Source organism: Neomonachus schauinslandi, chromosome 6, assembly GCF_002201575.2.
Source record: "Neomonachus schauinslandi chromosome 6, ASM220157v2, whole genome shotgun sequence".
Taxonomy (NCBI): domain Eukaryota; kingdom Metazoa; phylum Chordata; class Mammalia; order Carnivora; family Phocidae; genus Neomonachus; species Neomonachus schauinslandi.
In genome coordinates, this window is record NC_058408.1 from 41878258 (window position 1) to 41905747 (window position 27490).

Here is a 27490-nt window from a genome sequence, read left to right on the forward strand (position 1 = left end):
ACACCCTCCCCCAGTGTCCACAGGATAATCTGGTGCCCCCCACAAGTCTTCTGGTGTCACTGTTTTGGGGACAGCTGCATGCAGAAGCAACCAGCTTTTTACCCCGATGGCACCAGCAGCCTCATTTTCTCTTTGGGAAAGCTAAGGCACAAAAAAATGGTCAGGGACCTCCATGGTATCATGAGACCAGCAGAACCAGGCACTGCTCTATTCCATCCTTGGTCTTGGTCCTCTGGATTGTAAACTCTGAGAGGGCAGGACCATGACCCCCTTGCCATTACATGCTAGCTCCTCACATGGTCTGGTATCACATACATGTGAAACGTTAGCATATGGGCTTGTAAGAATGAAGGGATGAATACATGAGGGGAGAGTTCTTTTCTGTGGGAACTGTGGCTCCTGCCAGTCCGAGCAACATGCAGCCCTTCAGCTTTGTGAGGAGGAAGCCCAGAAAGTTCACCAGAAAATCTCCACAGATCTTTATTCCTGAGACCCTGTCAAAAAGTCTGGAAATGTTCTGAGATTGTTGGAAACATGGGCCTAGACTAGCAAATGATTTTGGAGTGATGTAGGTATGTCCAGCTGCTGTCAGCAGTGAAGGACGCTGCAGAAGTAAGGATGGAGGATGGGTTTTCTGCTTTAAATACAGTTCTATACTAGAGTTGCACAGGCGTCTTCTTACTGGTCTTGCAGCAGGGCCCTCCTCTGGGACAGAAGGGATGCCGGATACCTTCCTGCAGGTTTGCACTAAATACTGCAGATCCCAGGAGAGTGAAATCTCGTACATTTTCATTCCACAATACCCTTGAGAGATGCTCTTGTCTCTTCACATCCCCATAGTACCCACCTCTAAAGCAAGAAGATAAATACGAAGCAAAAGTTCAGGCTCCCTTCCTGATCACAGAAGGTCTGAACTGCAAGAAGGGACAGAGAGGGGGCACATGTGACTGGTGGAGGGGACAAGTTGGAGCAGGCTGGCTTATCACAGCTCAGCCCCAGAGAAGCCCTGTGGGCACTGGTCCTTTGAGTGCACCCCATCCCACCATAGTACCAGGTGCATGGCCTCAGGCCACATTTTGGGGTGGGTGGGAAGAATTTGAGGGGGGCAAGGAGGCGCTGTGGTCCTATTGAAATAATGAAATGCTAAAGCTTCCCATTCCGAGGGGCTCAGGTTCCTAATTCCCTGAGTAGAGACCAGAGTGTGTGTGGCACCACCGCCACAGAGAGGTGGAAAACCGAAGTTCGGAGGGAGAAGCAGAGAATCTGTTAGTTCACGACTCTTCTCATGGTTCCCACAGAATTTTTAGTCCCCTGACCATTTCTTTCAAATACGTCAGAACCGGTGAGATGAACAGGCACGCAGCCTCCTGCGGTGCAAGAACCGGGTGCTGGGTGCGCCCCTCCTTGGCTCTGGGAGAAGAGGAGTTGGTGAGGGCTGGCGGAGTGTTTGGGAATCTGCTTAGGGTGGGCTGGCCGTTCCCTCAGCTCTCGTCGCTGTGGCCCTGGTTGCTGCCTCGTGGAAGGCCCGGCCTGTGGGCCCGCAGCACGACTTTTCCGTCAGCGCTGTCCAGGGTACCCCAGTTAGAGGCTCTGAGAACAGCAAATAGTAGATGTGGTGGGATCCATGGAGGGTGCCGCCTGGAAGGCTCCAGAGACCACCCAAATATTCTGTCTAGCCTTCGTTTTCCCCTCCGGAAAATTACACCAGCAACTCTAACCTCACTGCAGTCACCTTTGTGGTGTAGTGGCTGCCTCGATTCTTTTTGACAGCTTCAGACATTAATAGTCCTGCTGCTGACAACCATGGGGAGCAGGCATTTCCTGTCGGCATGCTGAGTATTCTGAGAAGACAGGGATAATGGACTTCCTTTTCATCCTGGTTACTGCCCCAGGTTCAGAGCCTTGCAGCAGGGCTGTGGCAGAGCCTTCTCCCCGGCAGCTCTCTTTTTCTGGCCCCTCTGTTGGCCACCACTGGACAGCCTTCTAAAGCATTGTTCTCCTCACGTTGTCCTCCTGGTCCAGAACCATCCATGGCTCCCCACACTCAACAGAGGAGGAAGCAGAGCTGGCTTAGCAGCATTTTTGAGGAAAGGATTCACAGTACGTTAAGAGGACAGAATGGCTGCTGAAAGGGATGATGCTATCTGGACTCTGCTATCAGCAGAGTTTAGGGTCCCCAAACAAGATTCACACTGGTCCCAGTTTTAAACTCAGCCCTGGTTTTTGAAGTGGATGCTACCTTTGAAGATGTGAACAGGAGTGGTTCCAGATAAAACTGTCCAGAATAACTAGGGTTTGGCTTAAAGGAACGTTTACAGGGAAATGGGAGAAGAAATAAGGATGTGAGCCTGGGGAAGAGGATAATTCCAGGACCATATAATGCTTATCTTTGAACATGTGAAAGGCAGTCTTAGAGCTACGTTAAGAGGGGGTTACTTTGTATAACTCCAGGGTCAGGGATGGGCTGCCTTGGAAGAATGTGAGCTGCCCATCCCTGTAAGGGACAAAACAGAGGCTGGAATGACCCAGGAGCACTATATAGAGGTGTGGAGCTTGGGCTCAGTGTTTTCTAAGATCATTTCCACTTTGAGGTTGATCTAGTCACTCTGTCCTGCAACATCCATTTATTGAGTACTTACTCTGTGCCAAGTACTTTGTCATAGATAGGTTGTCATGGTTTATGTCCAACCCCCCCCCCCGCCCCAGAACTCATATGTTGAACCTAATCCCCAGTGTGAGGAAGTTTAGAGGTGAGCCTTGGGAGGTGATTATTAATTCATGGGATTAAATTTTTTTTTTTAAGATTTTATTTATTTGCAAGAGAGAGAATGAGAGACAGAGAGCATGAGAGGGAGGAGGGTCAGAGGGAGAAGCAGACTCCCTGCTGAGCAGGGAGCCTGATGTGGGACTCGATCCCGGGACTCCGGGATCATGACCTGAGCTGAAGGCAGTTGCTTAACCAACTGAGCCACCAAGGCGCCCCTAGTTCATGGGATTAATGCCCTTATAAGAAGAGGCCCCAGAGAGTTCCCTCACCCTTTTGTCCATGTGCAGATACAGCAGGAAGATGGCTGTCTATGAACCAGAAGTCAGGTTCTCACCAGACACCAATCTGTTGGCACCTTGATCTTGGACTTCCCAGCCTCCAGCACTGCAGAAAATAAATTTCTGTTGTGTTAGCCACCCAGTCTGTGGCATTTTGTTATAGGACATGCCTTCTTCTATATTGTATTGGAAATATGGCACAGGCCTTGCCCTCAGAGAATTCATCCTAGTAGGGGAGACAGATAAGAAAAATGAATTATAAAATAGAACGTTGGGGGAAGGCTGTTTGGAAAGGCTTCCTAAAGGAACTCACACTGACAAGAGCTTTGAGGGGAGTGTTTTGAAGGAGCAGGCTATACCTAAACAAGGTAAAGTACATACAGAAGCACTGATGTGATATGTGAGATCCTGGCACCTGTAGGAAACTCTAACTAGGTGATTGGAGGGCTGTCTGGGGGCAGTGTGGTGAGAGGCTAGGCTAGATCCTGGCATGATTCTGAAGTTCACATGGAGGTATGAGAGGATTTGACCCAGGATGCTACATATCAGCCCTGAATTTTAGAAAGATCATTCTAGTAATGGTCTGGAGATAAGATTGTGGAAGAAGGGAACAGGAAGTCAGAGAAACCAGTAGGTAGTCATGTGAAACATGAGGATATTGGTAGTGGAGATAGAGGGACAGAGATATTAACAGAGATGAAGCTACAGGAGTTGCTATAAGAGTCTCTGGAGAAAGAAGAGGTGACATTTGAGTTGAAACCTGAGTGATGAGAAGAAAGGACCAGCAAAGCCCTGGAAACAGAAGTAAATCTAGAATGTTCAAGAAACAGAGAGGAGACTGGTATGGCTGGATGACAGAGAGCAGTGAAGATCACTGAGGGAGATGAGGTGAGAGGGGGAGGCAGGGCCCAGATCATGCAGGACCTTATTTGTGGGAAAGGTTTGGGATGTTGTTGTAAGTGTGATGAGAAGCTGGAGCATTTTAAGCAAGTTGATCTGATTTACACTTTTGAGAGTTCATTCTGCTCTGTGAAGAATACATGGTAGAGGGTGCATTCAGGCCAGAAGCCCTATGGGAGGCACTTGGACCACAGAGTGGAAGTGCTCAACAGGGTACTGGATATGCAAGGAGAGAGGTCCGCCCTGGAGATAAAAGCGGGGGAGTCATTTGCATTCAAGTGATAGTTGGAAGCTTGGTTTCAGGGAGGCCACTTAGGGAGAATGTGTGGATTGGAAAAAAGGGGGAGGTGGGGGAAGGGTGCAAGTATGAAACTGTAGGAAACCTTGTTTTTAAATAAGGGTGGAGGAAGAGGAGCAGCCAGAGGAAGAATAGCAACTCAGAATGAAAGGGAGGAATTTCACAACAAGGGCACCGAACACAGAATTATAAAATACTACAGCATGAATACCATCAAGTTCATATTGGATTTGGGGGCCTGGAGGTCATCGATGACCTTTAGTGGAAGTCATTTCTGTAGAGTGGCGAGGGCTGAAGCCAGATGGCAGTGGGCTGAGGAGGTGGAGTTAGTTGCAAGTGCATAGGAGCTTCAGCAGCAGGACACCAGCTTCAGCAGCTGGACAGCAACATGAAGATGGTGAAGAGGGGCACCTCGCACATCCAGGAAAACGCTGTGTTAACAGGTAGAGAGTAGGGAGTTGAGGAAACAAGAGAGAGGGGCTCAGAGCACAGCATCCCTGAGGGCGTGGGATGCAGGGAGGGCATCAGATGAAGGTTGGTCTGCAACATGAGAAACCTCAGCTCTGCTCAGTCCACGTTTATATTAGAAGGTTTTGCTTGTTTTAAGTAAGGATCTAATAATATTGGAAAATTTTTTCTACATTTGTTGAATTTTAGTCATATTTGAAGTTCAGCATTCAAAACATGTCTTTGGTTATGTATGTAAATTAATTATATTTATATATATATGTATATATAAATTAATATATTTATATATATTAACTAATTAATATTAATATGAATGTAAGAATCACCATCCAGTTCAGTGGCCCTTCTGCACAGGGCCATGAAGAGTGGTTTTGTGAAAAGCATAGGATTGCTCTCTGTGGTGCTGACTTGAGGTTAGGGAGATATTTCAGTCAACCTTCTCTCTCTCTTTTATAGTTGTGTTTTCCTGCTTATAGAAGGAATTCATTCTCATGAAAGAAAATTTGAAAAGTACAGAGGAATGTAAAGGAAATACAGATAACCTGTAATTCCACCTCCTAAAGATGATCACTGTTACCCTTTGGGTATTTTTCCTTCTAGCCTTTTTTCTTCTTTTACACATTTCATATTGTTGAATTTAGTTGTACATGAAATAATTTCCCTTTAAAATTATGTTTTTCTCCTTAAAACTATATAACTTTTTCCATGTTATTAAAAGTAATGTAGGAATAGCATTTTAAAGGCTGCATAATATTTCACTGAGTGCACTATACTCAACCCATTCCCCTCTTGTTAAAACACTAACACTCTCTGTGGAAAATGGTATGGCAATTTCTCAAAAACTTAAACATAGAATAAACATACTATTCAGCAATTCCACTTCTGCATATATACCCAAAAGAACTGAAAGCAGGAACTTGGACAGGTATTTGTACACCAGTGTTTATAGCAGCGTTATTCACAGTAGCCAAAATGTAGAAGAACTCCAAGTGTCCACTGATGGAAGAACGGATGAACAAAACATAGTATATATGTACAATGGAATATTATTCATCCCTAAAAAGGGAGGAAAGCCTAACACATGCTACATGTGTGAACCTTGAAGACATTATACTGAATGAAATAAGCCAGTCACAAAAGGGCAAATATTGTGATTCCATTTATGTAAGTTACCTAGAGTAGTTAAATTCACAGAGACAGAAAGTAGATTGGCACTTACCAGGGGCTGGGGGATAGAGGGAATGGGGAGTTAGTATTTAATGGGTACAGAGTTCACTTTTACAAGATGAAAAGAGGGTGCCTGGGTGGCTCAGTTGGTTAAGCGACTGCCTTCGGCTCAGGTCATGATCCTGGAGTCCCGGGATCGAGTCCCGCATCGGGCTCCCTGCTCGTCAGGGAGCCTGCTTCTGCCTCTGACCCTCTCCCCTCTCATGTGCTCTCTCTCATTCTCTCTCTCTCAAATAAATAAATAAAATCTTAAAAAAAAAAAAGATGAAAAGAGTTGCAGGGATGGATGGTGGTGGTGGTTGCACAACAATGGGAATGTACTTAATACCACTGAACTGGACACCTAAAAATGGTTCTGGTGGTAAATTTTATGTATGTTTTACCACAATGAGAAAAAAAACCCACTAAGGACACTGACAAATGTATACAGATAGCTAACCACCTCCATAATCAAGACAAGAATATTTCTTGCACTCTCAAAGTTCCCTGAGGCCCCTTCCTAGCCAGTTTCCTCTCCCAATCCCCTGGCTTTCGTTGGATGCTGATCTGTTTTGTCCTTATCATTTTGTCTTTGCAGAATATCATATACATGGAATCAGATAGGATGTAGCCTTTTGATTCTGGCTTCTTGCATATAACATAATACCTTTGAGAGCCACTATGCTGTTGCATGGATCAATAGTTCATTTCTTTTTGTTGCTGCCTAGCTGTTGGATGGGTGTATCACAGATTGTTTATTCACCATTTGAGGGACACATCTCGGATTGTTCCCAGTTTGGGGCAATTATGAATCTATCTGTGATAAATAACCATGGTTGGGTCATATAGCAAGTGTATGTTTAGCTCTAAGCAGCTGCTGCAAAAGTGTTCTCCAAAATGGATGTACTGTTTTGTATTCCCACTAGCAATACATGAACATTCCAGTTGCTCCACATTCTTACCAGCATATGATCTTATCAGACTTTTTATTGTTTAGTTTCATTTCTGTTTTAGCTTTCTGGTTGGTATGTAGGTAGTGGTAACTATTGTGATTTTAATTTGCATTTCCTTAGGAATTAATAATGGTTCTTATTTGTCATCCACATCTCTCTTTGGTGAAGTGTCTGTTTACTTCTTTTGCTCATGTTTTTAATTGGGTTGTTTGTTTTCTTATTATTCAGTTGTGGGCAATTTAAAAATTTTTTGCTATCAGAAAAATCCTTCATTGAACAACATTGTATTTGCCCTAATTTTGGAATATGGATTCACAATAATTTCCTAAACCTACTGGATCAAAGAGAGTGAACATCTTCAGTGACCTGATATACAAAATGTCCAATAGCTTTGCAAAGTATCAATATGCTTTCTTTCTAGTGGTGGCAACTTAACAGCGGAACAGGCTGTTGTGTTGTTTTAATTTGAATTTCTTTGACTATAATGCTATGGAACTTTTTCATATAATCCCTAAATAGTCTATGTTTCTTCTTTTGTGAATTGTTTATAGCTTGCCTTTTTTGATGCTAGATTGGCACAGAAATTTGCCATGGCAGTATCTATCCAGGGTAGTTAATAGGGTATGTGAAGATCAGTGCCAGGATCAGTGGTTTAGAGGATTTTCATTTTTTCATAAAATATTAACCTGGTCTCAGCCTGGTTTCTTTTATGCTCCGAGGCCATGAGCTAATTTGCATAGCTGGCAAGGTAAAAATAACTTCAGAGCTGAAAAGAAAGATCATTGCCATTGAGTTAAACTTGGACCCTGGGGGCCAGCACTTCTACATGGGGCAGCAGTCCCTCGGTCTAGACTCCATTATTAATAAACACACTCTATTGTTCCTTATAAATAGAAAAAAGGTGCTCTTTTAAATTCCTTTCTGAGAAAATGGCCATGCCTCTTAGCTCTTCAGCTGGGAGAGGAGTAACCTCTTGATTCTTCCAACAATTCAGCATTTTATTTATTCACAGTGAAAGTACAATTAAAACCACTTACTTTGTGCTTACATATCTCTATCAAATAGATTTGGGTAACAATTAAAGAGTTCCTGTATATAGGCGCAATTCTTTTTAATTATTAAAATTGCTTGTATTTTATTGTATTCCAAATAGGCGGTATGGGATGTGATATGACTCAGAAGTACTAGAAGGAATTTTGGTTTAATGACTCTAAAAAATATAAAGCACTTTGTTTTCTCTGACAAATAGCTCTAGTTCATTTGGGGGCTCTACAGACAGTTGATATTTTATAACAGCTTTATGGCTGCCTCTTCATCATGCACTGTAATTGTAGGTTTGTCTGCTCTGCAAGTATGGGAAATTATCTGGGTATTTTTTTTTAATACTTGTCACCCTAGAAGACAGATGGCATATGCCTGCCATGCAAATCAATCTCTTAGGCATTGTAGGCTGAACTAGGAAAGTGGAACAATGGACAAATGTGTTTTCTCTAAAATTTATGGATCCATGATTTTTCTGGAAGAGTCGTTGATTTGAAAGGTTTTATAAACTCAGATTCTTTTAGCTAGGTATTCCTCAGAAATCCAAAAAAAAAAAAAAAGAAAGAAAAAAATCTCCTACCCCGATACAGTATGAGACGGTAGAGTTTTATTACTTAGGTTTTTCTTTTCCTCCTACTTTGAGTATCCCTTCAGTCAACCCACCATCTAGTGTTAACCTGCACTCATCCACATTTGACGTCTTGACAAAGAGGACTCTGGCTCTCCCCCGGGTCTTGAATATGTATAATTTTTTAGTCTTTCCAAAGCTGAAGAGGAAGCAATGTTTCAGTATCTTAAGATTTAAGCCACTTGCTAAGGTGACACCAAGAAAAAAAAAAGCTTTCACATTCTCTAATTGGTGTATTGGCTCCATGCCAGGGGCATGGTTCTGAGTTTTTCCTTGTTTTTCATGTATCTTACTTAGCTCTTGTCTGGCCAGGCCAGTTATGTCAACTTTCACTTTGGTTTCTTATCCAGATGATATTATCTAGACAGAATAGGTGAGTGGGTCATTGTGAGAGACAGACACCAAACTTGGAGTCATTTAAGCAAGGAGGGCTTTTCAAGGAAGACGTGTCTCATGGAACCACCAATTTGCAGAAATGTCAGGAAGTAGTTGGGCCTCAGGAACTGCAGGATCAGGGTGCTAGCTCCAGAGGAATTCTTTCCTTTTTTCATTCCTCTTACCTCCAGGGTCAGCTTTATTCTTCTCTCTTACTACAGCCAGCTTTGTTCTCTGAGAACAATGACAGCTCCTGAAGCCTATCATTTTAGGGCTTTAGCTGCTTCAGGAGAGATTGGCCAAACTCTGGTCCTCTGTCCAAACATCCCCGGGGAGAAAATTAACTGGCCAGCAATGGCATATAAGAGCATTGCGGTTTTTGAAAAGAATAGTAGGGGGAGAGTGTTGTTCTTGGAGGAAGAGATCGTAGCAGTACAAACAATAGGAGACCACTGTGTGTGGGCAGTGGGGGATTATACCGCTGGTCTCTATAATGTGATACGGAGGTCACTAGTGAAGCCTTCTCATGAGGCCAGCATTAGGGGCTTGGCCCCTATGTAGATAATTAGCTGCATTCTGTTGCTCAGCTGGCTTCTGCTCTATCCCAGGCTAGCCATCTCACAAGTGCTTGTCCCTGGACCTCAGGGAGACCTGGTGAGAGAAAGTGTGTGGGTGGTAGATCAACAGAAATCCCTCACCACTACTAGAAAAACAACTGAAACAACATGTATTTATATTAGCGAGTTCTTATAATGTGGGATTTCCCTCTCCAGCAATTCTCTGTCTTTGCCAGCTCTCTGAAGTACAGTTTTGGTAACATTCATATGATCCTGCAATCACAGGACACCATAAGGCTCTGCCGAGAGGCAGCTCTGTGGTTGTCCTAGAGAAGACATTTGTTGAACGTATGTGCCTTTGGGATATATTTCTAGCTATTAGCCATTATCTTTTGTAGCTACCAAAAGCACTCCAAATTTGGAATCTAAATTTCTGGGTTTGGGTCTCAGTTTGACCATTTACTATCTCCGTGATCTTGGGCTAGGCAGTTTCTCTCTCTCAACCTTAATTCTCAAACTGACGAAATGGAGAATAATGTATCTTTATGGGACAAGGTTATGTAAACTGGGAAGCAACGAGGCATTTTTTTCATCATCATCATCATCATCATCTTTATCATCACCTGGACCTGAATGACATTCATAGAATTTCTACCTATTGCTTGGCATTTCTCCTTGCTCTGTCTGAATGAATCATCAGGGACTTTCTTGTAAAACAAGGAAGAAACCCCGGACCATTGGTAGGAACCTGACCTTCGTCTCCATTACACTGAGGTTAAGTAAATAAAACCCTCCTTTGTACGTTACTGTGTTCTTTATCTTCCATGATTTGGGGAAACTTTTGGATTAAAGCTTCCTTTGTAGACACACTGTGGTTAAGCTTCATGTAGCCACTAGGAGATGTTTAAAGAAGAAGGCAGAGGGACATTTTTATCAATGCTGGCATCAATGCATTTTCATCAAAATTATGACTTGTAGCTGGGGGTCACCCTGGCAACATCTTCATGTCTGTCTGAGAGGGGCCGTGTGTGCTTCTCCCAGAGTGGATGAGGACTAGTTGTGAAACACATGCATTGCCTTTAATCAGGCTACTGCTCAGTTCGAAGGAATCACTATCTGAGAGATTCTCCATCAGTAGTGGTCCCCAACCCGTGATGTGCCCCCCCCCCCCAGGCCACATCACAATGTCTAGAGACATTTTTGGTTGTCACAACCGGAGGGGAGGGGGGTTGGAAGAGGGCTTGCTACTGGCACCTAGTGGGTAGAAGTGGGGGATGCTGTTAAACATCCTACAGTGCACAGAATAGCTCCCTACAACAAAGAATTATCCGGTCTCAAATGTTAATACAAACTCCTCTCCTTGGCATGACATGGTTTGATTGTTGAACTTTCTTTTAGTGGGAAAGGAAAGAGAGGATTTTTAGGCCATGATTTTTCTGTTCATCAAAAAGCATATTTGGGGACCACTTCATAGCCTCAGAGAGTCTTGGGAAATTTAATTAGGAGCCCCATTTTAAATTCCAGAAAGGGTAGCCTTACCTTTGTTAAATACAGAACCACTTGTCCTTTCTGGAAATGGCACAGACCTTCTCTTTTGAAAAGGGACAGTTTAACCCTACTGTCCTCATTCTCCCAAGAAATATTATGACTTCTTCCTAGGCCGAATCTTAGAAGGAAGTTTATGCTCCATTTTGGTCATAAATCAACTTGGACCCAAGCCTAAATAAATAAATAACAGCCCAACCAACTAACCAACCAAACCCCCGGAATAGCTGCCTCGTGAGGCAGCTTTTGGAGGTGGTGGTCTTTCTATATAAGACTACCCATTCCGAAAGGCAGCAAGATGCTGTTACTATTTCTGGTAACTGAGGAGGGAACAGGGTCTCTCCTAGACTGCTGTGTCTGCAGTTCTTGGAAAAACACAGTAAAACTTTTCAGGGCAAACTGTTTCATCATTCTGGGAAAACACCAAGAAACCACATGGTGCTATTAAAGCAGCAGTTCATGTTGGTCTATCTTGTCCTCTTTAGAACAGTCTCCTTAGAGTGAGCGTGTGTATTAGCTAGTCTTTACATCTGGGTTTTTCAAACTGTAGGTCAACCCCATTAGAGAGTCATGACATCAACTTAATTGGTTGCGACCAGCATGAAACAAAAGATAGCAAGGAAGAATTGAAAGAAAATCTGTCACACATAGAATATTATTTTATGAGGCACTACGTAATTTTACACACACACACACATGCATGCATACACATACATACATACATACATACATACATATATTCATCCTGGCTTGTGATGTAAAATATATTTTGTACTGCAGGTATGTTCAAAAAAGGTTTGAAAATCATTGCTTTATATGCTTTTACTTTTGTTTTGAACATGGGTGAATTGAAGCAACACAGCGTATTTTCCCTTAAACTCAAAGGCCTGAGTTCTATGAGCTGTTCATTCCTAAACCAGTCACTATTCAGAATAGGACAATGGATGATTTGCTTAGGATAATCTAGATTCAGTCTCTGGGCTGGAGAGAGACCCAGCATGACTATAGGATATCTCTGTTATCAGGAAAGATTACTGTGGAGGAGGCAGGTGGGAGCAGCTGTCCCAGGAGGGGCCTAGGGGAATAGAAGTCAGGACTAATTCAGGTACAGTGACCAAGGTAGACACATATTTATAGCAGCTCAGGCTGGGCTTGGGGAGAAGCTAAGAGACCAATGGTTCAATCAGGGAACTTCTTTGGAGCTCACAGTAGCAGTGTGGGTAACCTGATGTTTCATTACCAAGTGTAAGCCTGGATTTTGAGCACTGCCAGGCTTGGTCCAATCTCTAACATGTCTGTGAAGTTTTCTTTATTTGATATTTTCCACACTCTCCAGCCTCTCTGCTTTCCATACTTCCTGGATTTCCCTAAGTTCCAGACAACACCAGCCCTTGTTTGAATTGTTCAAGTATACCAATCTCCTTTCTGCCTCTGTCCCTTCTATGCATGTCTGTTCCTGCATCTGGGATGCTCTTCCCACGTTGTTTCCTCTAGCCTACTCATACTTCACCTTTGAGCTCATATGCCATTTCCACAGGAGAGCCTTCCTTTCCTGACCTTCTGCTTACTATAATTGTGATCTGTGTAATGTCTTTTTCATTAAGTTTCATGAGGACAGCCACCATCTCATCCTATTCTCCATTGTAATGCCAGTGCCTACTTCAGTAATTATTAGCACACTGTAGATGGGTTCTTGGTTCTGGGTTCTGGGATTGAGCTAAGCCTGAATGGTATCAAAGGGCCCTAACATAGGGTCTGGGGAGGAAAAGGGGGCAGCTTGCAGAGACTGGGTACTGGGCCAGTACCCAAACACCTATTTTCCATCTCTCAGCCTCATCCTTTTCCCTCAGGTGTATTTTGGTCAAATTGAATTTTGAGGGGAGGTTGTCTCCATTGAACAATTTAATACACAGGAACTATTTTTTTGTTTTTGATAAAATGAAGTAAAATCTTTAGAAACTGATTCCCAAATCAAATTATACTTTCAGTAATTTATTTAAAAGAAATGGAGAGCCAAACTTTAGGTGTAATTCAGTAGATTTTTGATAGATCATCATTATTTGCACATGTGGTTAAATCTCCTTCAGTTTGGGATATCTAATTGTATAGGTGCCAATGGGCTCATTTGCAGCTCCATGGACAAGTTCATCCGATCCGCCCCAGTGGGGATCTATTAACACCCCTTTATCCCTGAGTCAAGGGTATTTCTTGGGCATTACTGTTGCATATTGTTAGGGAAGGGGCCACAGACAGAAATGTGAAAGGCACTTTCTGCCATTGAGGAGCTGGCTTTGAACTGAGTTACAAGGTTCCAGCTAATTATCATTAACAGTCAGATTTTAGTTCTAAGACATAAGAACTGTACGCAGTCAGATGTTAAATGTCATGCACTTTTCAAGATATTCAGAGAAAGGGGAAATGGCATGAGCTGGACAAGTGTAGCATCATCTGGACAGGTTTTGGCTTGGAGTCTTAGAGCCAGGAGGGATCTGAGAAGTCCGTCTATCTGATCCTTTTATTTTAGAGACTAAAAAAACAAACAAAAACCCAGATTTGTTCTTTCTCATCTTCCTCCATGACACCTATTTCCTAAGTACATTCTAGGAGTCAGGCTTAGTAGACATTGTTGTGTTTTTAGCTATTCCATGTCCAACTTCCCCAGTGGCCTCCAATCTCCCTTTTGGGAGAATCTTTTATTGTGTGTGCGCTTGGTGGGGGTCTTGCCCACTTGGGAAATGCTAGAGGACCGTCCCAGTGCAGCCAGATGAAGTGTAAGGGAACGTGTGACTTAAGCTCCACCACATGCTTTTTCCACCATGACTTTTAAGCTATCAATGCTATGATATTAGCACAGCTGGCGATGATACGTCTAGCAATAGCCACAGTGGCCTAAGAATCAGATTTCCTGGAATCTCTGACCTTTGCCAGCTGTATTATTCCTGCTGTAACAAATTGCTGCAAACTTGGTGGCTTAAAGCAAATTCCTTCTCTTACAGTTCTAGAGTCAAAACTCCAAAATTAGTTTCCATGGGCTGCATCGGTTATCAGCAGGTCTGTGCTCTCACCTGAGGCTTTAGGACGGGGAAGGCATTTCTTTGCCTTTCCTTGCTTCTAGAGCTGTATTCCTTGCATCCTTCCTCCATCTTCAAAGCCAGCAGCATAGCACCTTGCTTCAGTCATCACATTGCCTTCTTTCTAGCCAAATCTTCCTGTGCCTCCCTCTTATGAGGCACTCGTGATTGCATTCAGGGCCCACGCAGATAATCCAGAAAAATCTCCCCATCTCAAAATCTTTAATCACATCTGCAAAGTCAATTTTGCCATATCAGGTAACATTCACAGGTTCCCAGGATTAAGAGCTGGATCTCTTTGAATCTGTTATTCAGCCTACCACACCAAGATTTCTACTTTCCTGTTTTTCCAGCCTGGTCTTCCAATATCCCTTTCTGTGAGCTCTTGATATCTTTTCAAAGTCAGCACTATGTGAAGAAGTTTATAAGCATCTTATCTTTTAAAATCTTCACATGACCCTCTAAGGAAGGTATTGTCCCCATTTTACAGATAAGAACACTATAGCTCGGGGAGGCAATTGCGTAAGGCCAGACAGCTAGTGTGAGTGAGGCAACTGACATTTGAAACCAGCCAGTATGACGGGAGAGTATGTGCTTTACCACTTCCTTATCATCTTAGTTCAAGTTTCTTTTGACTGTAGATCTTTTCCACGGAGGAGGTAGGATGCCATCTGGCTCTGAAGTCTGGATCGTATTATTTAGGCAGGGAGAGAAGGCAAGGGGGTGGGCATTCCAAGGCAAGAAGGAAGCTGGAGAATAAGAGGTGAATCCAAGAGATGTGTTGAAGGAAGGATATGTTAGACTTTGGTGCCTCATTGGAGGTAAAATAGTAGAAGAGAAGAAGGAACCAACCACCTTTGAAACACTTATAAGTGGACACAACAACTCATTTTGGATTACCCATGGAAATGATATCCTGGCTCAAATCTGTGTAGGGAATCCAACTTGAATTAGGTCCCTCCCTGTCTCCTCTTGGTCTCCTGTAATATGGGCTGGTTAAACACCTAACACCCTTTGCTCCTGTTAATCAGCCCTTTTGCACAAATGCTAATGAATAACTTGCCTTTTGAATGCTAATGAGCTTCTCCCTTGGGATTTATATGGGCAGAAGCAAAGAGATACTTTTTGGAGCTCAGGAGGGACTCCTGGGCCTAAGGGCAGGGGATCCTGGTTTGTGTCTCTTCTTCAAAAGAGAACTTACACGTTTGTTTAGGGATAGGGCAACAACTAGGAGGGAAACTATTTACCTGGTTATTCCTTGAATAGAGTTGCCAGATTTAGCAAATAAAAATACAAAATGCCCAGTTAAATCTGAATTGCAGATAAGCAACAGATAATATTTTGGTGTAATATTTGCATAATGCTTCAGGGAATTTTTAGCCATGGAAGTGTGAAAAGAGACTGTTAGACTTGGGTTGATGAAGAGGCTAAGACAGAACCCCAAGGTCAAAAGGAATTCTTTGAGTGGGAGAATTCTTTGGGTGATTGACTTGGGGAGAGACCATTTGGTTGTGATGGCTCAGAGCATCCCTTCCATCTCCTGCCACTGCAGTGACATCCCACCACACCTTCAGGATCATATCAGCCTCTAGGCTCTTCTTACCTGCTGACAGCTCAGGGCAGAAGTATTAGAAGTAGGGATGAGCCATGACATCCATGAGGAAACAGGTTTTGAACATATACAGTGCACCAAACCCTCCGTTTCTGCTGGTGGTGCTCAGAAGTTCATGTCTGTCCTCCGCTTTGGGGGTAAAGTAGTAATTAAGAACCCTCTGTGTACAGAGCTCCCCACCTTGAGGACAAAAGAACTGGAAAACACAGCCTCTGTTTCTGAAGAGTATATGCAAATGGGGCACGGGATGATGCAGAACTCAGGCTTTTATTACTCAGAATTGGAATTTTGCACAGTGGCCTCACTCTGATCCTGTGGCACGCGTGTCTCTCCGTGTGTGTGTGTGTGCGTGTGTGCGTGCGCATGTAGATATTACATCAGCTGTGACCTCAGGTGTAAGGAGCCTCCAACCTGCTGGTCTGGAGAGCTGTCAGTGGCAAGTCTGTGGGACTTAGTGATTTGTGGCTTGAGGATCAAGGGAACCAAGCTCACTGGCTTGTTGGGAGACTAAACACTGTGACCTTGGTATTTTTAGCAGCACACTGGGCTGAGGACCAGTGGAGCTGTGCTGTGCTAGAAAAGACTGCACGGCATGCTGGCAGACTGGGGAAAGGCTGGACTTCGATACCAGAAGAGGAAGGACTTTAATACCTGCTCTGGACGTGTATTAGCAGTTTAATTGTTTCTAAGTCCCGATTTCCTCTCCTATGAAATGGAAACAGTCGTAATATCAGGATATATTTGAGGATTTAATGAAATAACTTAGGTGAAAATGCTAGCAGATAGTAAGCCCCGTAGGTGATCCTGCAGTGTGTCCCATTCTCGGAGCGCTTTGTAAGCATCCCTCTTAAGACATTCTTCATTGTGAATTACAATTATTTCATTTCTCTGTCTGTCTGCTTTTGCTAGAGTGAGGGCCTGGGCCTTTTCCTACTGTGCACTTGGCCTTGAGACTCCCGCATCAGGCCTGCTCTGTGTGAGGCCCAGAGTTTTGCTGAGCTCTACAGACTTCAGTACTGAGGCTTTGCTAAAGGGCAAGTCTTCACATTTGGAGGCTTCTTCCTTCCCTTCCTCCCTCTTAACTCTCCTGCTGAAGACAGAGCAGATCCCGTCCTATGGGATCTGCTTGAGAGCAGGAGTCCTATACGATATTAGAAGCTCATTAGACTCTAAAATGTTTGAGGACAGATTTCTAGTACGCTCCTGTGTGCTCAAACAGGTGTGTGTTTGAGTAGTATCCGGCGGTGCCACCTGCCCTTTCCATTGGTAAATTCTAGGGTTTCTGTGATATTTCTGTCCATTTGATTCCTGCCTCAACACATTGACTACTTTCCTCAGTGCAGTTCGATCCACCAAGCATTTACCAAGCACCTTTTACTTGCCAGAGCCTGGGCTAGGTGTGGGGGATGTAGAGATGGGGAAGACGGCATCTCTGCTTGAGGTGTTCCGGATCTTGTGGGAGAGACAGAGGAGAAACCAGAGAAAACAGAATTCCTCTAAGATGTGGGCAGGGCAGGGATGGCAGTGGGCACAGAATTTTATGGGGGCACACAGCAGGGCCCGTTCCCTCAATTATCCTTCCCCCCGAAGAATACACTGTCCCTGCTTCTAGCAAGTGGATGGGACCTCCTGTCCTCAAACATGATGTGAACACTAGGGATATACATGGGATATTCTGCATGGGATGAAGGAAAAGAAAGTTCTGAGGGCTAGGGGAGCATGGGGCCCCAGGGGACGTGGTCCTGGCTGAAGTTTGAGGCAGCTTGGATAACTTGGGGGACAGGTTGGTGAAAAGAGGATGGACGTGTCTTGTGGCCCCAGCCACAAGTGCCATATTTTTGCTTCTCTCCTTCAAATTGGCTTCACTTTTGTTCTCTTTCCCACATGAGAATTCTTATTTCTCTCACATTTGCTTCTCCACCAGCTCTTATTTCTTATTTCTTTCCAGTTTTCATCTCCGTGTTTTCTTTCACCATTTGCTTCCCTGTCCTCTCATTCTTTTTCCCCTCAACCATTTTTCTTTCTCTGTACACTTGTGCCTTCTTGCATTTCAATTTTGTCTTTTGGACCCTACCTCCATGTTCTGAAATATCCCTCCTTCAACTCAGGTTTGGGAAGGATTTTCCTTTTCAATAGCTCTTTTTTAGGACTTGAAAGAGCATCTCATGTGTATCTGGGTATCCTAGGAAACAGAACTCTGATTTCTGAACAGGGCAGAGTCTCCCCACCGTGTGTGTGTGTAAGACAGCACGAACCGGAGGGAAAGGCATCTCCCATGGGCACTGCGCCTCAGAAGACTGGGAATACAGTGCTTCTTTCCCTGTTAGCAGATTCAGCAGAACAGTGACCCCATTTTCCTGGGGTTCTAGTTCTCTATCACTACACTATCCTTGAGCTTTCTCTTTCTCTGCTTTCCTTTATTTGTTTCTTTGTCTGTTTTATTTTTCAGTCCTATTTTCCACGTTTCTCCTTGCTCTCTTTTCTCTTCAGGTTTTCCTTACTTACTGGAAATGATATCGCTCCCCTCCCTAATTTCTCTCTTTGGTTTTGGCAGATAGAGTCAAAAGTAGCATCAGAGACCCTGCTTGTCGACATCCCCCATTTTCAGAGACAGTGTGGAAGTTTGGATCAGGAGAGATAGAGGGAGACCTGAGAACCAGCTTGCCTGGGTCCTGAGACTCTTTATGAGAGTAGGGTTTCTTTCTGGTTCTTATTTTGAGGTTGGGTTAACATAGAATTATAGAGTCTTAAAGTTGGAGAAATCTTTACTGGTTATTTAGATAACCTTCAACCCATGTTGGAACACTTTTAACTTCCTAATAGGTAGTTCTACAGTCTGTGGCTGAGTATGTTTAATGTTGTGAAGTGGACCTACCCCATGAAACAGTCCACCTTGTTCTTGGCCAGCCCCGCTCATGATTCTCATGTCCTAGATCTGTGCAATTTGTACCTACTGATCCTATATCTGCTTTCTAGAGGTATATAGCACAGACCTTTCGTTCAAGTTCGATTTCAAGTATTGAAGGAAATGTTCCCTCCAAAATAATTAAATGACATAAACTATTCCCACCACCCTTTGACTATATAGAAAACTTGGTTTTCTGAATGACTCACTCACCAGTGACTCCAGATAGCTGAAATTCTCATGGAGAGGTTATGAGGGAGTTCAAGTACCGTTCCACAGAAGGAAGACTAACATTAGACAAAGTTGCAAAAACTGTACTATTAATATTTGTGTTGGATGTATTATCTGGTTTGCACATTATAACTTCTAGACTACTCCTAATATTCAGTACCATGTCATTTTATTTTCATAGCGAGGTCCTGGTCCTCCCCCCATTTTGTAGCTGAGGGTAGTGAGGCTGCTGGAGTGTGTAACTTGCCTCAAATCACTCAGTTCTCAAGTGCTTGAGTCACAACTGAGACCCAGCTCTGCTGGCTCTTGGTCATCTGCTGTGTTTTTCACTAATCCTGAAGTATCACTGACTATCCGCAGTACCTGCAGTGTCATGGGATTCTATGAAATAAATTGTCTCCTGAAGACAAGGTACTTGGTGTACACAATCTAATAGGATTGTTACGGATTTTGGGGGGTTTGTGTGTGTGTGTGTGTGTGTCTGTGGAAGTGGAAAAATGGAAGCAAAGAAACAAAATCCAAGCTATACAGTGATTTGGAGCAATTATAAAAGTGCTGTATGTGGACCAGTGAAGTTATTCCCTAATTTATATGCATCAGTGTGATTGATTTGTTTGGTAAAAACTCTTAAGTGCCAAGGTGGGGAAGAATGAGTTACTCCTTTACTGCACCTGATCCAGAGAAATTCCCTAAAGGAGTTAGGAGACAGGGGAATCTAAGAAAATTCTGAAATACAAAATCCAGGGGCCTTGGTAGGTTGGAAAGAGGGAAGGGAGGTTGGTGAGAAATAGCGAGGAGAGTAGGGACCAAGGTTTGGAGGCAGGAATGGGACCGATGCTGGGGAGCTGGTATTCTACTCATGGTTTGGAACTAGGATTCTGGTGTGATGGTAAGTTTTCCTTCTTTGCAAAGTGAAACCCATATACGGCTAAATTTAATTCTAATCAGAACCACTGATGACTTGCCCAAGCTCAGGTGCTCCCACATGCAACTGGCATCAGCTCTGTGTGCTTTCCAGGCTGAGCCTTCTTCAACCCGGCTTCCCCCTTGGAACAGGGGGAGAAAGCCAGACTGCGGTAACCTTGACCTTCTGTGTCTCCATCTGCAGCATCCTGGCCACAGCAGGAACCCACTTCAACACACATGTGGACCTGAGGACCCTCCGGGCTGTGCGTGTCCTGAGACCCCTGAAGCTCGTGTCAGGGATACCTAGTGAGCACCTGCCTTTCTTCTTTCTCCTCTGCTGTAGCTTTACTGATGTGTCCCTGCAGGATCTGGGGCCAAAGGAATTTGGGATAAACAAGAAACAATTTCTCCAGTGGTAATAAAGAGTGGGGATGCAGCAATCTGGCATAACATTTTACTTTAAAATCTAGCAACTTTTTTTTCAGATTTTAAAGATAATGAAAGATCTTTGTAGAATCTTTGCAAAGTAAAAAAAAAGTTATAAAATGAAAAGGAAAAACACTCATTATCCTATATTTTTATGCATTTTTTCCTGTGTGTTTTAATATAATTTGATCATACTTGGTGTATACTTTTGGACCCTGTCACGGAAGCATTTGATTTTCTTGACATTAAAAATTCTTCAAAAATACAATTCTGATATAGTAGTGGGGGAGGTAAACTCTGTCCTTGCTCTCATAGGACTTAGAACCTAGCAGGGCCAGGCTTAATTTCCTTTAGGAAAGAAGCATGTTCACATAAGTTTGTAAAAGATAAGCAGAAGGCAACATGGATGAAACAAAAAAAGGAAGGAGTAATAGGCATGTGAATGATCAGAGAATAGTGAGAAGGAGCATGAGATTGATTCCAGGGGTAGTAGTGATGGCAGTCTTTGGCTTGACTTGTTCTGGTTGCCCCTTTGCAAATATTCTTCATCATCTCGGGACCAATGGTTCTTTTCCCTCAAAGACTTGTCCTTCTCCTCTTAGGAGAAGGTAAAGGGAGCCTGCTGTATCAAATGGTGCCCAGGGAGGCTCCATTTGTCATTCTCTTCCTTTCCTTCTAGGCCTGCAGATTGTGCTGAAGTCCATCATGAAGGCCATGGTGCCTCTTCTGCAAATTGGTCTTCTGCTCTTCTTTGCCATCCTGATGTTTGCTATCATTGGCTTGGAGTTCTACAGTGGGAAGTTACACCGTGCATGTTTCACGAACAATTCAGGTAGGGTCATTGTTTCTTGCCTTCTACTTCTTCCCTTCCTCTCCCCTCTGGTCATTGGAGTAATTTCAGGTCATTGGGAGACTGGTTGGAAGAGAATATTCTGTCCCAAAGTTTGCTTTTTGAGGTACAAGCAGCCTAGAATAAAGGTCCCCATTGGACACTGATATTGCAAAGCAAATGACTTCTTACGTTTGCAGTCAGAGGATTTCAAACAGGAAGTCCCAGCTCCCCCGTCCCATGGTAGAAGGTTGTCAGAATGCATGTCAAAAACCGCCTGTCTGAAGAACTACTCTTTGTGCAGTGTCTTCTTTGGCCCACAGGCCAAGGAGATCCAGGAGTCCAGAGTCAGATTTGGGTCTCTCTAGATCTTTGGAGACATTTTCCCTCATGATCCATCTTGTGACCTTCCTCCTTCTCTGCTTTGATAGATTATTGAGAAAGCAAGATGGATATGTGCCCCACAGGCAGTGTAGAAGGGCTGAGGGAGCTCTGAGCTTGGCTTGCCAGGGTGCTTGGGAGATTTGTGGTGTTCACAGACCCCAGGTTCTTATCTCTTTGTATCTTATTTGTTCAAGTTGAGTAGAACACCCTAGCAGGAAAGGGAGTCAGGGAGAGGTTGAAGAAGTCCAATTTAGTATAAGGTTTATGTTGTTTTAAAGCATCTTCAAAGGACACCTTCCACCTTGGAGTTTTATTTTATTGATTGATTGATTGTCTTATTCAAGACCAGGAATTTAGGCCAGAGGAACAAGGAGTTGAGACCCACTGTGAAGGGACTGTAGTTTATAATTGTCCCCAAGAAACTCAGGAAAATCTCAGAGTCTATACTACAGTCTGAAGTTAGAAACTCAGTAAGATTCTGCCTTCACCTCAGACTGTTCTGTGTGATCCAGTCTGTCATTTCCTGTGGGACTCAGGCGAGGGTAGAGAATGTGGCCTGCAGAAAGTGAGGGCCATGTGAAGGAGAGGCTCCATGTTCAGAGGAGGTTGGGAAGCACTGGGATGAGCTTGTGGTATGTGAGTTGTGAGGTGGAGAGAGGACAGAGGTGGGAGGGAGCTTGAAAGAAAGAAGGACACGGTTTTCTGGGGGAAATAGAATTGAGTGTTTGTGGCTTCCTGGAGTCCTTCCAGATCATGCTAAACACCATGTGGTTTATCTCCTGCCCTCCAAATGTGTCTGCAGGTATTCTGGAAGGATTTGACCCCCCTCACCCATGTGGTGTTCAGGGCTGCCCAGCTGGTTATGAGTGCCGGGACTGGATTGGCCCCAATGATGGGATCACCCAGTTTGATAACATCCTTTTTGCTGTGCTGACTGTCTTCCAATGCATCACCATGGAAGGGTGGACCACCGTGCTGTACAATGTGAGTAGAGCTGGCAGGGGGCTGCAGCAAGAGGGAAGAACCCTGGAATGAGGCTTCTGGCATTGTTTGGGCTGGTTATTCTGGGGTAGGGGAGGGCTGTGTGTGTATGTGTGTGTGTGTGCGTGCACACGTGTGTGTGTGCACAGACTCAACTGTGAGAAGTCGTAGCACTTCATATCCTCCTATCGTCTGGCCTCTTGCTGAGTGGAAGCACGCAGCTTCTTAGCAGAGTTAGGAAATTGCATCCCATTGGATGGGTGAGCAAAGCTAGTTAAATGAGATCGACTTAGTAGTGATAGACTGTGTTTTATGGCAGGTACAACACGATGGTGGGGTTGGGTAAGGGGTACTAAGAGGTGTAGATTCCTTGGTTGCTGGATTCAAAGAGCTTACCATCGGGTTGGGAAGATATTACGGTCGTTCTCAACCCTGGCTGCAGATTAGAATCAGCTAGGTAGCTTTAAACATTTACACCTCCTGGGCTCTACTCCAGACAAATTAAATAGGAATAGCTAGGGGTAAAGCCCTGTCATTGATTTTTTTTTTAAAGCTTCCTAGCTGATTCTCAGATGCAGCTACTGTCAAGAACCACTGCATTACATGCACATAAGAAACATGCTTAACTGTAGGACTCACTAGGGATGCTTGTTACAATTTGGGTTCACAGGCCCCTTCTGTGCAGGTTTTGATTTTGTGTAGCTTTGAATAGTTCGTGGGCTATATACTTTTTACAAGTGCTACTGGTGGTTCATACGATCAGGCATGTTTGGAAGGTTCTGAGTTGATGCACAAGACAAGGCTGTCTGACTGTCAGTCAGGGATGTTAGGGGATTCCGGCGTGGCTACACAGGTCAGACAGGGTGACCACTGAGGGATCTTCTGCCTCCCAGAGTCCAATTTTTTTTTTTTTTAAAGATTTTATTTATTTATTTGAAGAGAGAGACACAGCGAGAGAGGGAACACAAGCAGGGGGAGTGGCAGAGGGAGAAGCAGGCTTCCCGCGGAGCAGGGAGTCCGATGCGGGGCTCGATCCCAGGAGCCTGGGATCATGACCTGAGCCGAAGGCAGACGCTGAGCGACTGAGCCACCCAGGCGCCCCTCCCAAAGTCCAATTTTAAGAAGCTGTGGAAGGCATGGGTAGAATCCAAGTTCTAAAATGACAGGCGTTGGGGAGGTGTGTGCTTTGATGCCCACCCTGAAGCAGATACTTTGGAATGATTGTGCCTCTTATTTTTACTTTCACAGGCTGCCTTTACCCTGAGGTCTCCTCTGTTTCCTTTAAACCTGGTTCTATCTGTAGAAAACTCAATGGGTGGGGCATGGGATAGCTTACACAAAGCAGTCTTTAGAAGGAACTCTGGATATAATCTACACTGGAGGGAAAGGAAATGCTGTGTCTCAGGAGAGACTCAACCAGACTGTAATGCCCGATGAGCCAGGATTTGTGTAAGGCCTGCACAAGTAGGTGTTTTGTAAATGTTCATTACTAACCTGGATCCATTTCCATACGGGTGAGCAAGTCAGGCCTGAGCTTTGTGGAAAAGAGCCACAGGCTATTACGCTCAATCTCTAAAGGGCAGTGAAGAAGTCCCAAGGACCAGTTTATGTGCTGCAAGCCCAAGGGTTACTTGTGACCTAGAAACACCTTGAGGACATTCTGAGATTCTCACCAGTTGTGGGGGGTAGCGGGGGGGCGGGGAGGGAGGCAAGATTGATGAGGGTAGCTGCTCCGTATTTGAAATGTCTTGAGGCCATGTCACTCAGATTAGCCAGGCGTCTCTGGAAATTACAGCACTGGCCCCACGGTGGCTGGTGTCATTCGTGGGGCTTTGCAAGTGATGTATTTCAGTTATATGTGTAGATTCACCTAAGTGATGTGATAAATGCATTGAAAGCCTGAAAGGAGAAGTGTTGCATTTGAACGTATGATCTGTTGGTCCTCCTGAGTCTGAGCTCCGATGGTGCTGAGACAAGTAGATGCGCAGCTAAAAAATCACCCAGCATTTACATTAGTTCCTTTGTTCATTCAGTCATTCAACAAATATTAAGTGAGCATCTACTGTATGCCAAGCACTTCGCTAGATACTTGGGAAATATGGAAGGAAAAAGGTGCTTGCTCTCACGGTGCTCTTTTTAAATTCCCATTTCTCTCCAGTTCTCTCTCTGACATAGGTATAGAGGTCACACCGACTCAGGGATCTTGCCCTGTTCTCTATTTTTGCTCCAGTGAGGAAGCAGGGAAGAGACGAGATCAAGCTGCTGATCCTCTGAAACCTTTCATTGCATGGGCTTCCGAGGCCACAGATTCATACTCTCTTTGACTTCCAGTCTGTTGCTATTGAACTTCAGTTTACCGAAGGCCTCCTGCTACCCTCGTGGCTGAATGCAGCATTGAGGGAATTAGTTGAGCTGTAGGGCTGGTTTCTAAAACGTAGCTGGCTGCTCATGGGGAAGAATGAACTTCTGTCCACTTTGAAATGATGTCACTTTCTACAACATTGGATCTAGGGGCAGGGAGCCAGGAATCCATAGGTAGAGGTGATAGTTAGAGGTGGATAACTACACCTTGATTCAGAAGTTGGATGAAAAAGACGCTCATTTTTCAGCCAGTGGAACAAGGACAAAGTGTGGCTCCCTAGGAAGAAAGAGCCAGCGAAGGCTGGGCTCCAAGTGAGGAGGGAACTGGGGCATGAAGCATGACCCAGGCAGACTCTGTTACAGAGGCTGGATGCACATCCTGGAGTTAGGGTTGTCTGCTTCTGGAAGAGCAGGTTCAGAGAAGCCGATTCTTCATACTGTTGGGGATAGGGCTTGCATTATATGGTGGAGTTACCTCGTAAATGCTTTAAATTACCCAAATTCAACCATTCAGCTTGGAGAGGAAGAGGGGGCCAGGGAGAGAGGAAAATAATTTAAATAGTACAGGCTAATTCATTTATCATTCCTTTCCCTGTTCCTATACCCACTGAAAGTGTGAGATGAGAGATGCCTAAGAAAGGTGATGGCTGAAAAATTGAGGATTCGCATAGCCAATTCCACAATTCCTGAGTATTTTTCTTCTTTTTCTTTTAACTCAGGACTTGGTAATGACAAATTTTTACATATATATTAGAACTGGTTGCACACCATGCAATCAACCATGAACAACTAGTAAATTCAGTGTTATAAATTCAGATATGCATATATGGATGTTTCTGCATGGAGAAAATCTCTCACTCTGCCATTATCACCACCATCCCAATAAGATGCAAATACAACTGTTGGTTTCCCTTCCTACCACGTATCCTGGGAAGGCTCAATTCACCCAGCTGCTGTATTTCCTCACCCAGGCCACTAGGGCCGGGGGAGCCCCCGTTTCCCAGTCCAGCGCCTCTTCTAGTCAATGGTGGCGACAAGGATGTATGATATCCTGGTGCCAGTTGTGCTTGAACCAGGAGGAGAACCTTCAGGTTTACACAGTACACAGAAGCTCTCTCAAGCATGTGGACTTGGTGTTAACCTTTCTCTACACGATTTAAATGCTTCCCTCCTGTTTGCATCCCTTTTCTGCTACACAGATTCTCCCTCAGTGCCTCTTGTGACTTTGTTTGCTCTGCTGTGGGTTACTTCTTCTCTTAATTTAAATTCAATTAGCCGACATATAGTACATCGTTAGTTTGAGGTGTAGAGTTCAACAATTCATCAGCTGCGTGTAACATGCTCTGGGTTACTTTTAACTTCATTTGCATTTGGCTTTTCTCATTAGAATGCATTATTGTAAGGGGCAGGGAGGGTTCTCCTTGTGGGGGTGACCTGTAGTCAGGCTTGCTCAATGTAGGCTCTACCCAAATTTCAGTTCTGCTTGGTCAAACTCCCGGCGTATTCTTGGCTCCCTCCCTCTTGTGGTAGAAAGCATGCAAAGCAGTCTACAGTTCCGCAGGCTGCTTCTTCCTGTTTTTACTATCTCTCTGAAGGTCTCCTCAACTTGCAAATCCTCCCCTATTCTTGCTAGTTTAATTCATGTTATTTCTCCGACCCTGGATAGGTGTTCCTTCTTCAGTACAGTACATTTTGCCTGTGATCAGTGTGGTTCACTCCACAGATGTTACTGTGGCTCTCGTATTAACTTTCAACCCTGGTCCCCTGGACTGCATCTGGTTCTGAGAACTGGCTCTCTCCCGCTTCTGGTCTGTCTCATTTCCCTGGTGTTATTCTGGTTTGGTGTTATCTGCTGTTTGTGTTATCAGGTCTCTCATGCAGATTGCAGAGGTTCCCAGTCTCTGTCTGCGGTTACTCAAACCTCTTCTCTTAAAGTCCATCATTTTTCATCTGTGTTTCTGAGGCTTGAGCCATTTCTCTTCTCACTTGGTATTGATAAAGTCATGCAGGTGTGCAGATTTCTCTGAGGGGTGCCCTTTCTCCTGGTACGCCAGCTGGGTCTGTTATGACCGACAAGGGTGTTTTGTGCTGCTGTGGAGGAAGAGATGTTTACAGACTTTATGGCTTTTTGTATGAGGCAACTTGTAGTCTGGATGCTTTCTCAGTCTTCCTCACTTCTCGGTTCTTTGGTCTATAACAGTGCCTGTGGCTCTGTTTTAAGGTGCCCTCTCTCAGATGCATATAGTCAATATTTGTTAAGTAGTCGACAGCTATTCACTTTTTGCTTTAAGATTTTGCTCGTGTGTTATGCCCAATGTTAAAAAATAAAATTCAACTGAGTAAATTTGAAGATCAAGTGGCTTTTTCAGTGATTCATGAATTGGGCAGTATCCCATCTAGCAAAAGAAAGGAGCTCCCAGGAGCTGTACAAAATGGAAGACTTTTATAGGCAGACAGGAGTGGAAAAAGGAAGTTTCTAACAAACAGTGGATTGTTTCAGGCAAGGTCATCTTCCTTTGGGGGAAAGGCAGATTATCTCACTAGTGCTGATCAGGTAACTCCAGATGTACTGGTTAAAGGTTACCTTCCTGGGAGAGGCTGAAACTACAGTTAGATGTTAAGTCTTGTTTCCTGATGTGGGGTCAGCACCAGTGACTCTATCTGAGGCCTGTTTGTTTGTTTGTTTGTTTGTTTCCTTTCTTTCTTCTCCTCCTCCTCCTTCTTCTTTTTAACAGTTCCCCCTTTTGATCAGAATCTCAGCTTCTTTT

General features: G+C 44.1%; 1 protein-coding gene across 3 annotated transcripts in view; it reads left to right on the forward strand.

The window, feature by feature from the left end:
* The window catches only part of CACNA1E (calcium voltage-gated channel subunit alpha1 E), a 276327-nt gene that overhangs the window by 77452 nt on the left and 171385 nt on the right, over window positions 1-27490 (forward strand). For all 3 annotated transcript variants that reach the window (XM_021682567.1, XM_021682568.1, XM_021682569.1), the window contains exons 4-6: window positions 19944-20047; window positions 20847-20999; window positions 22183-22364. In XM_021682567.1, the coding sequence (XP_021538242.1) occupies window positions 19944-20047; window positions 20847-20999; window positions 22183-22364 (439 nt within the window). The remainder of the gene's footprint in view (window positions 1-19943; window positions 20048-20846; window positions 21000-22182; window positions 22365-27490) is intronic.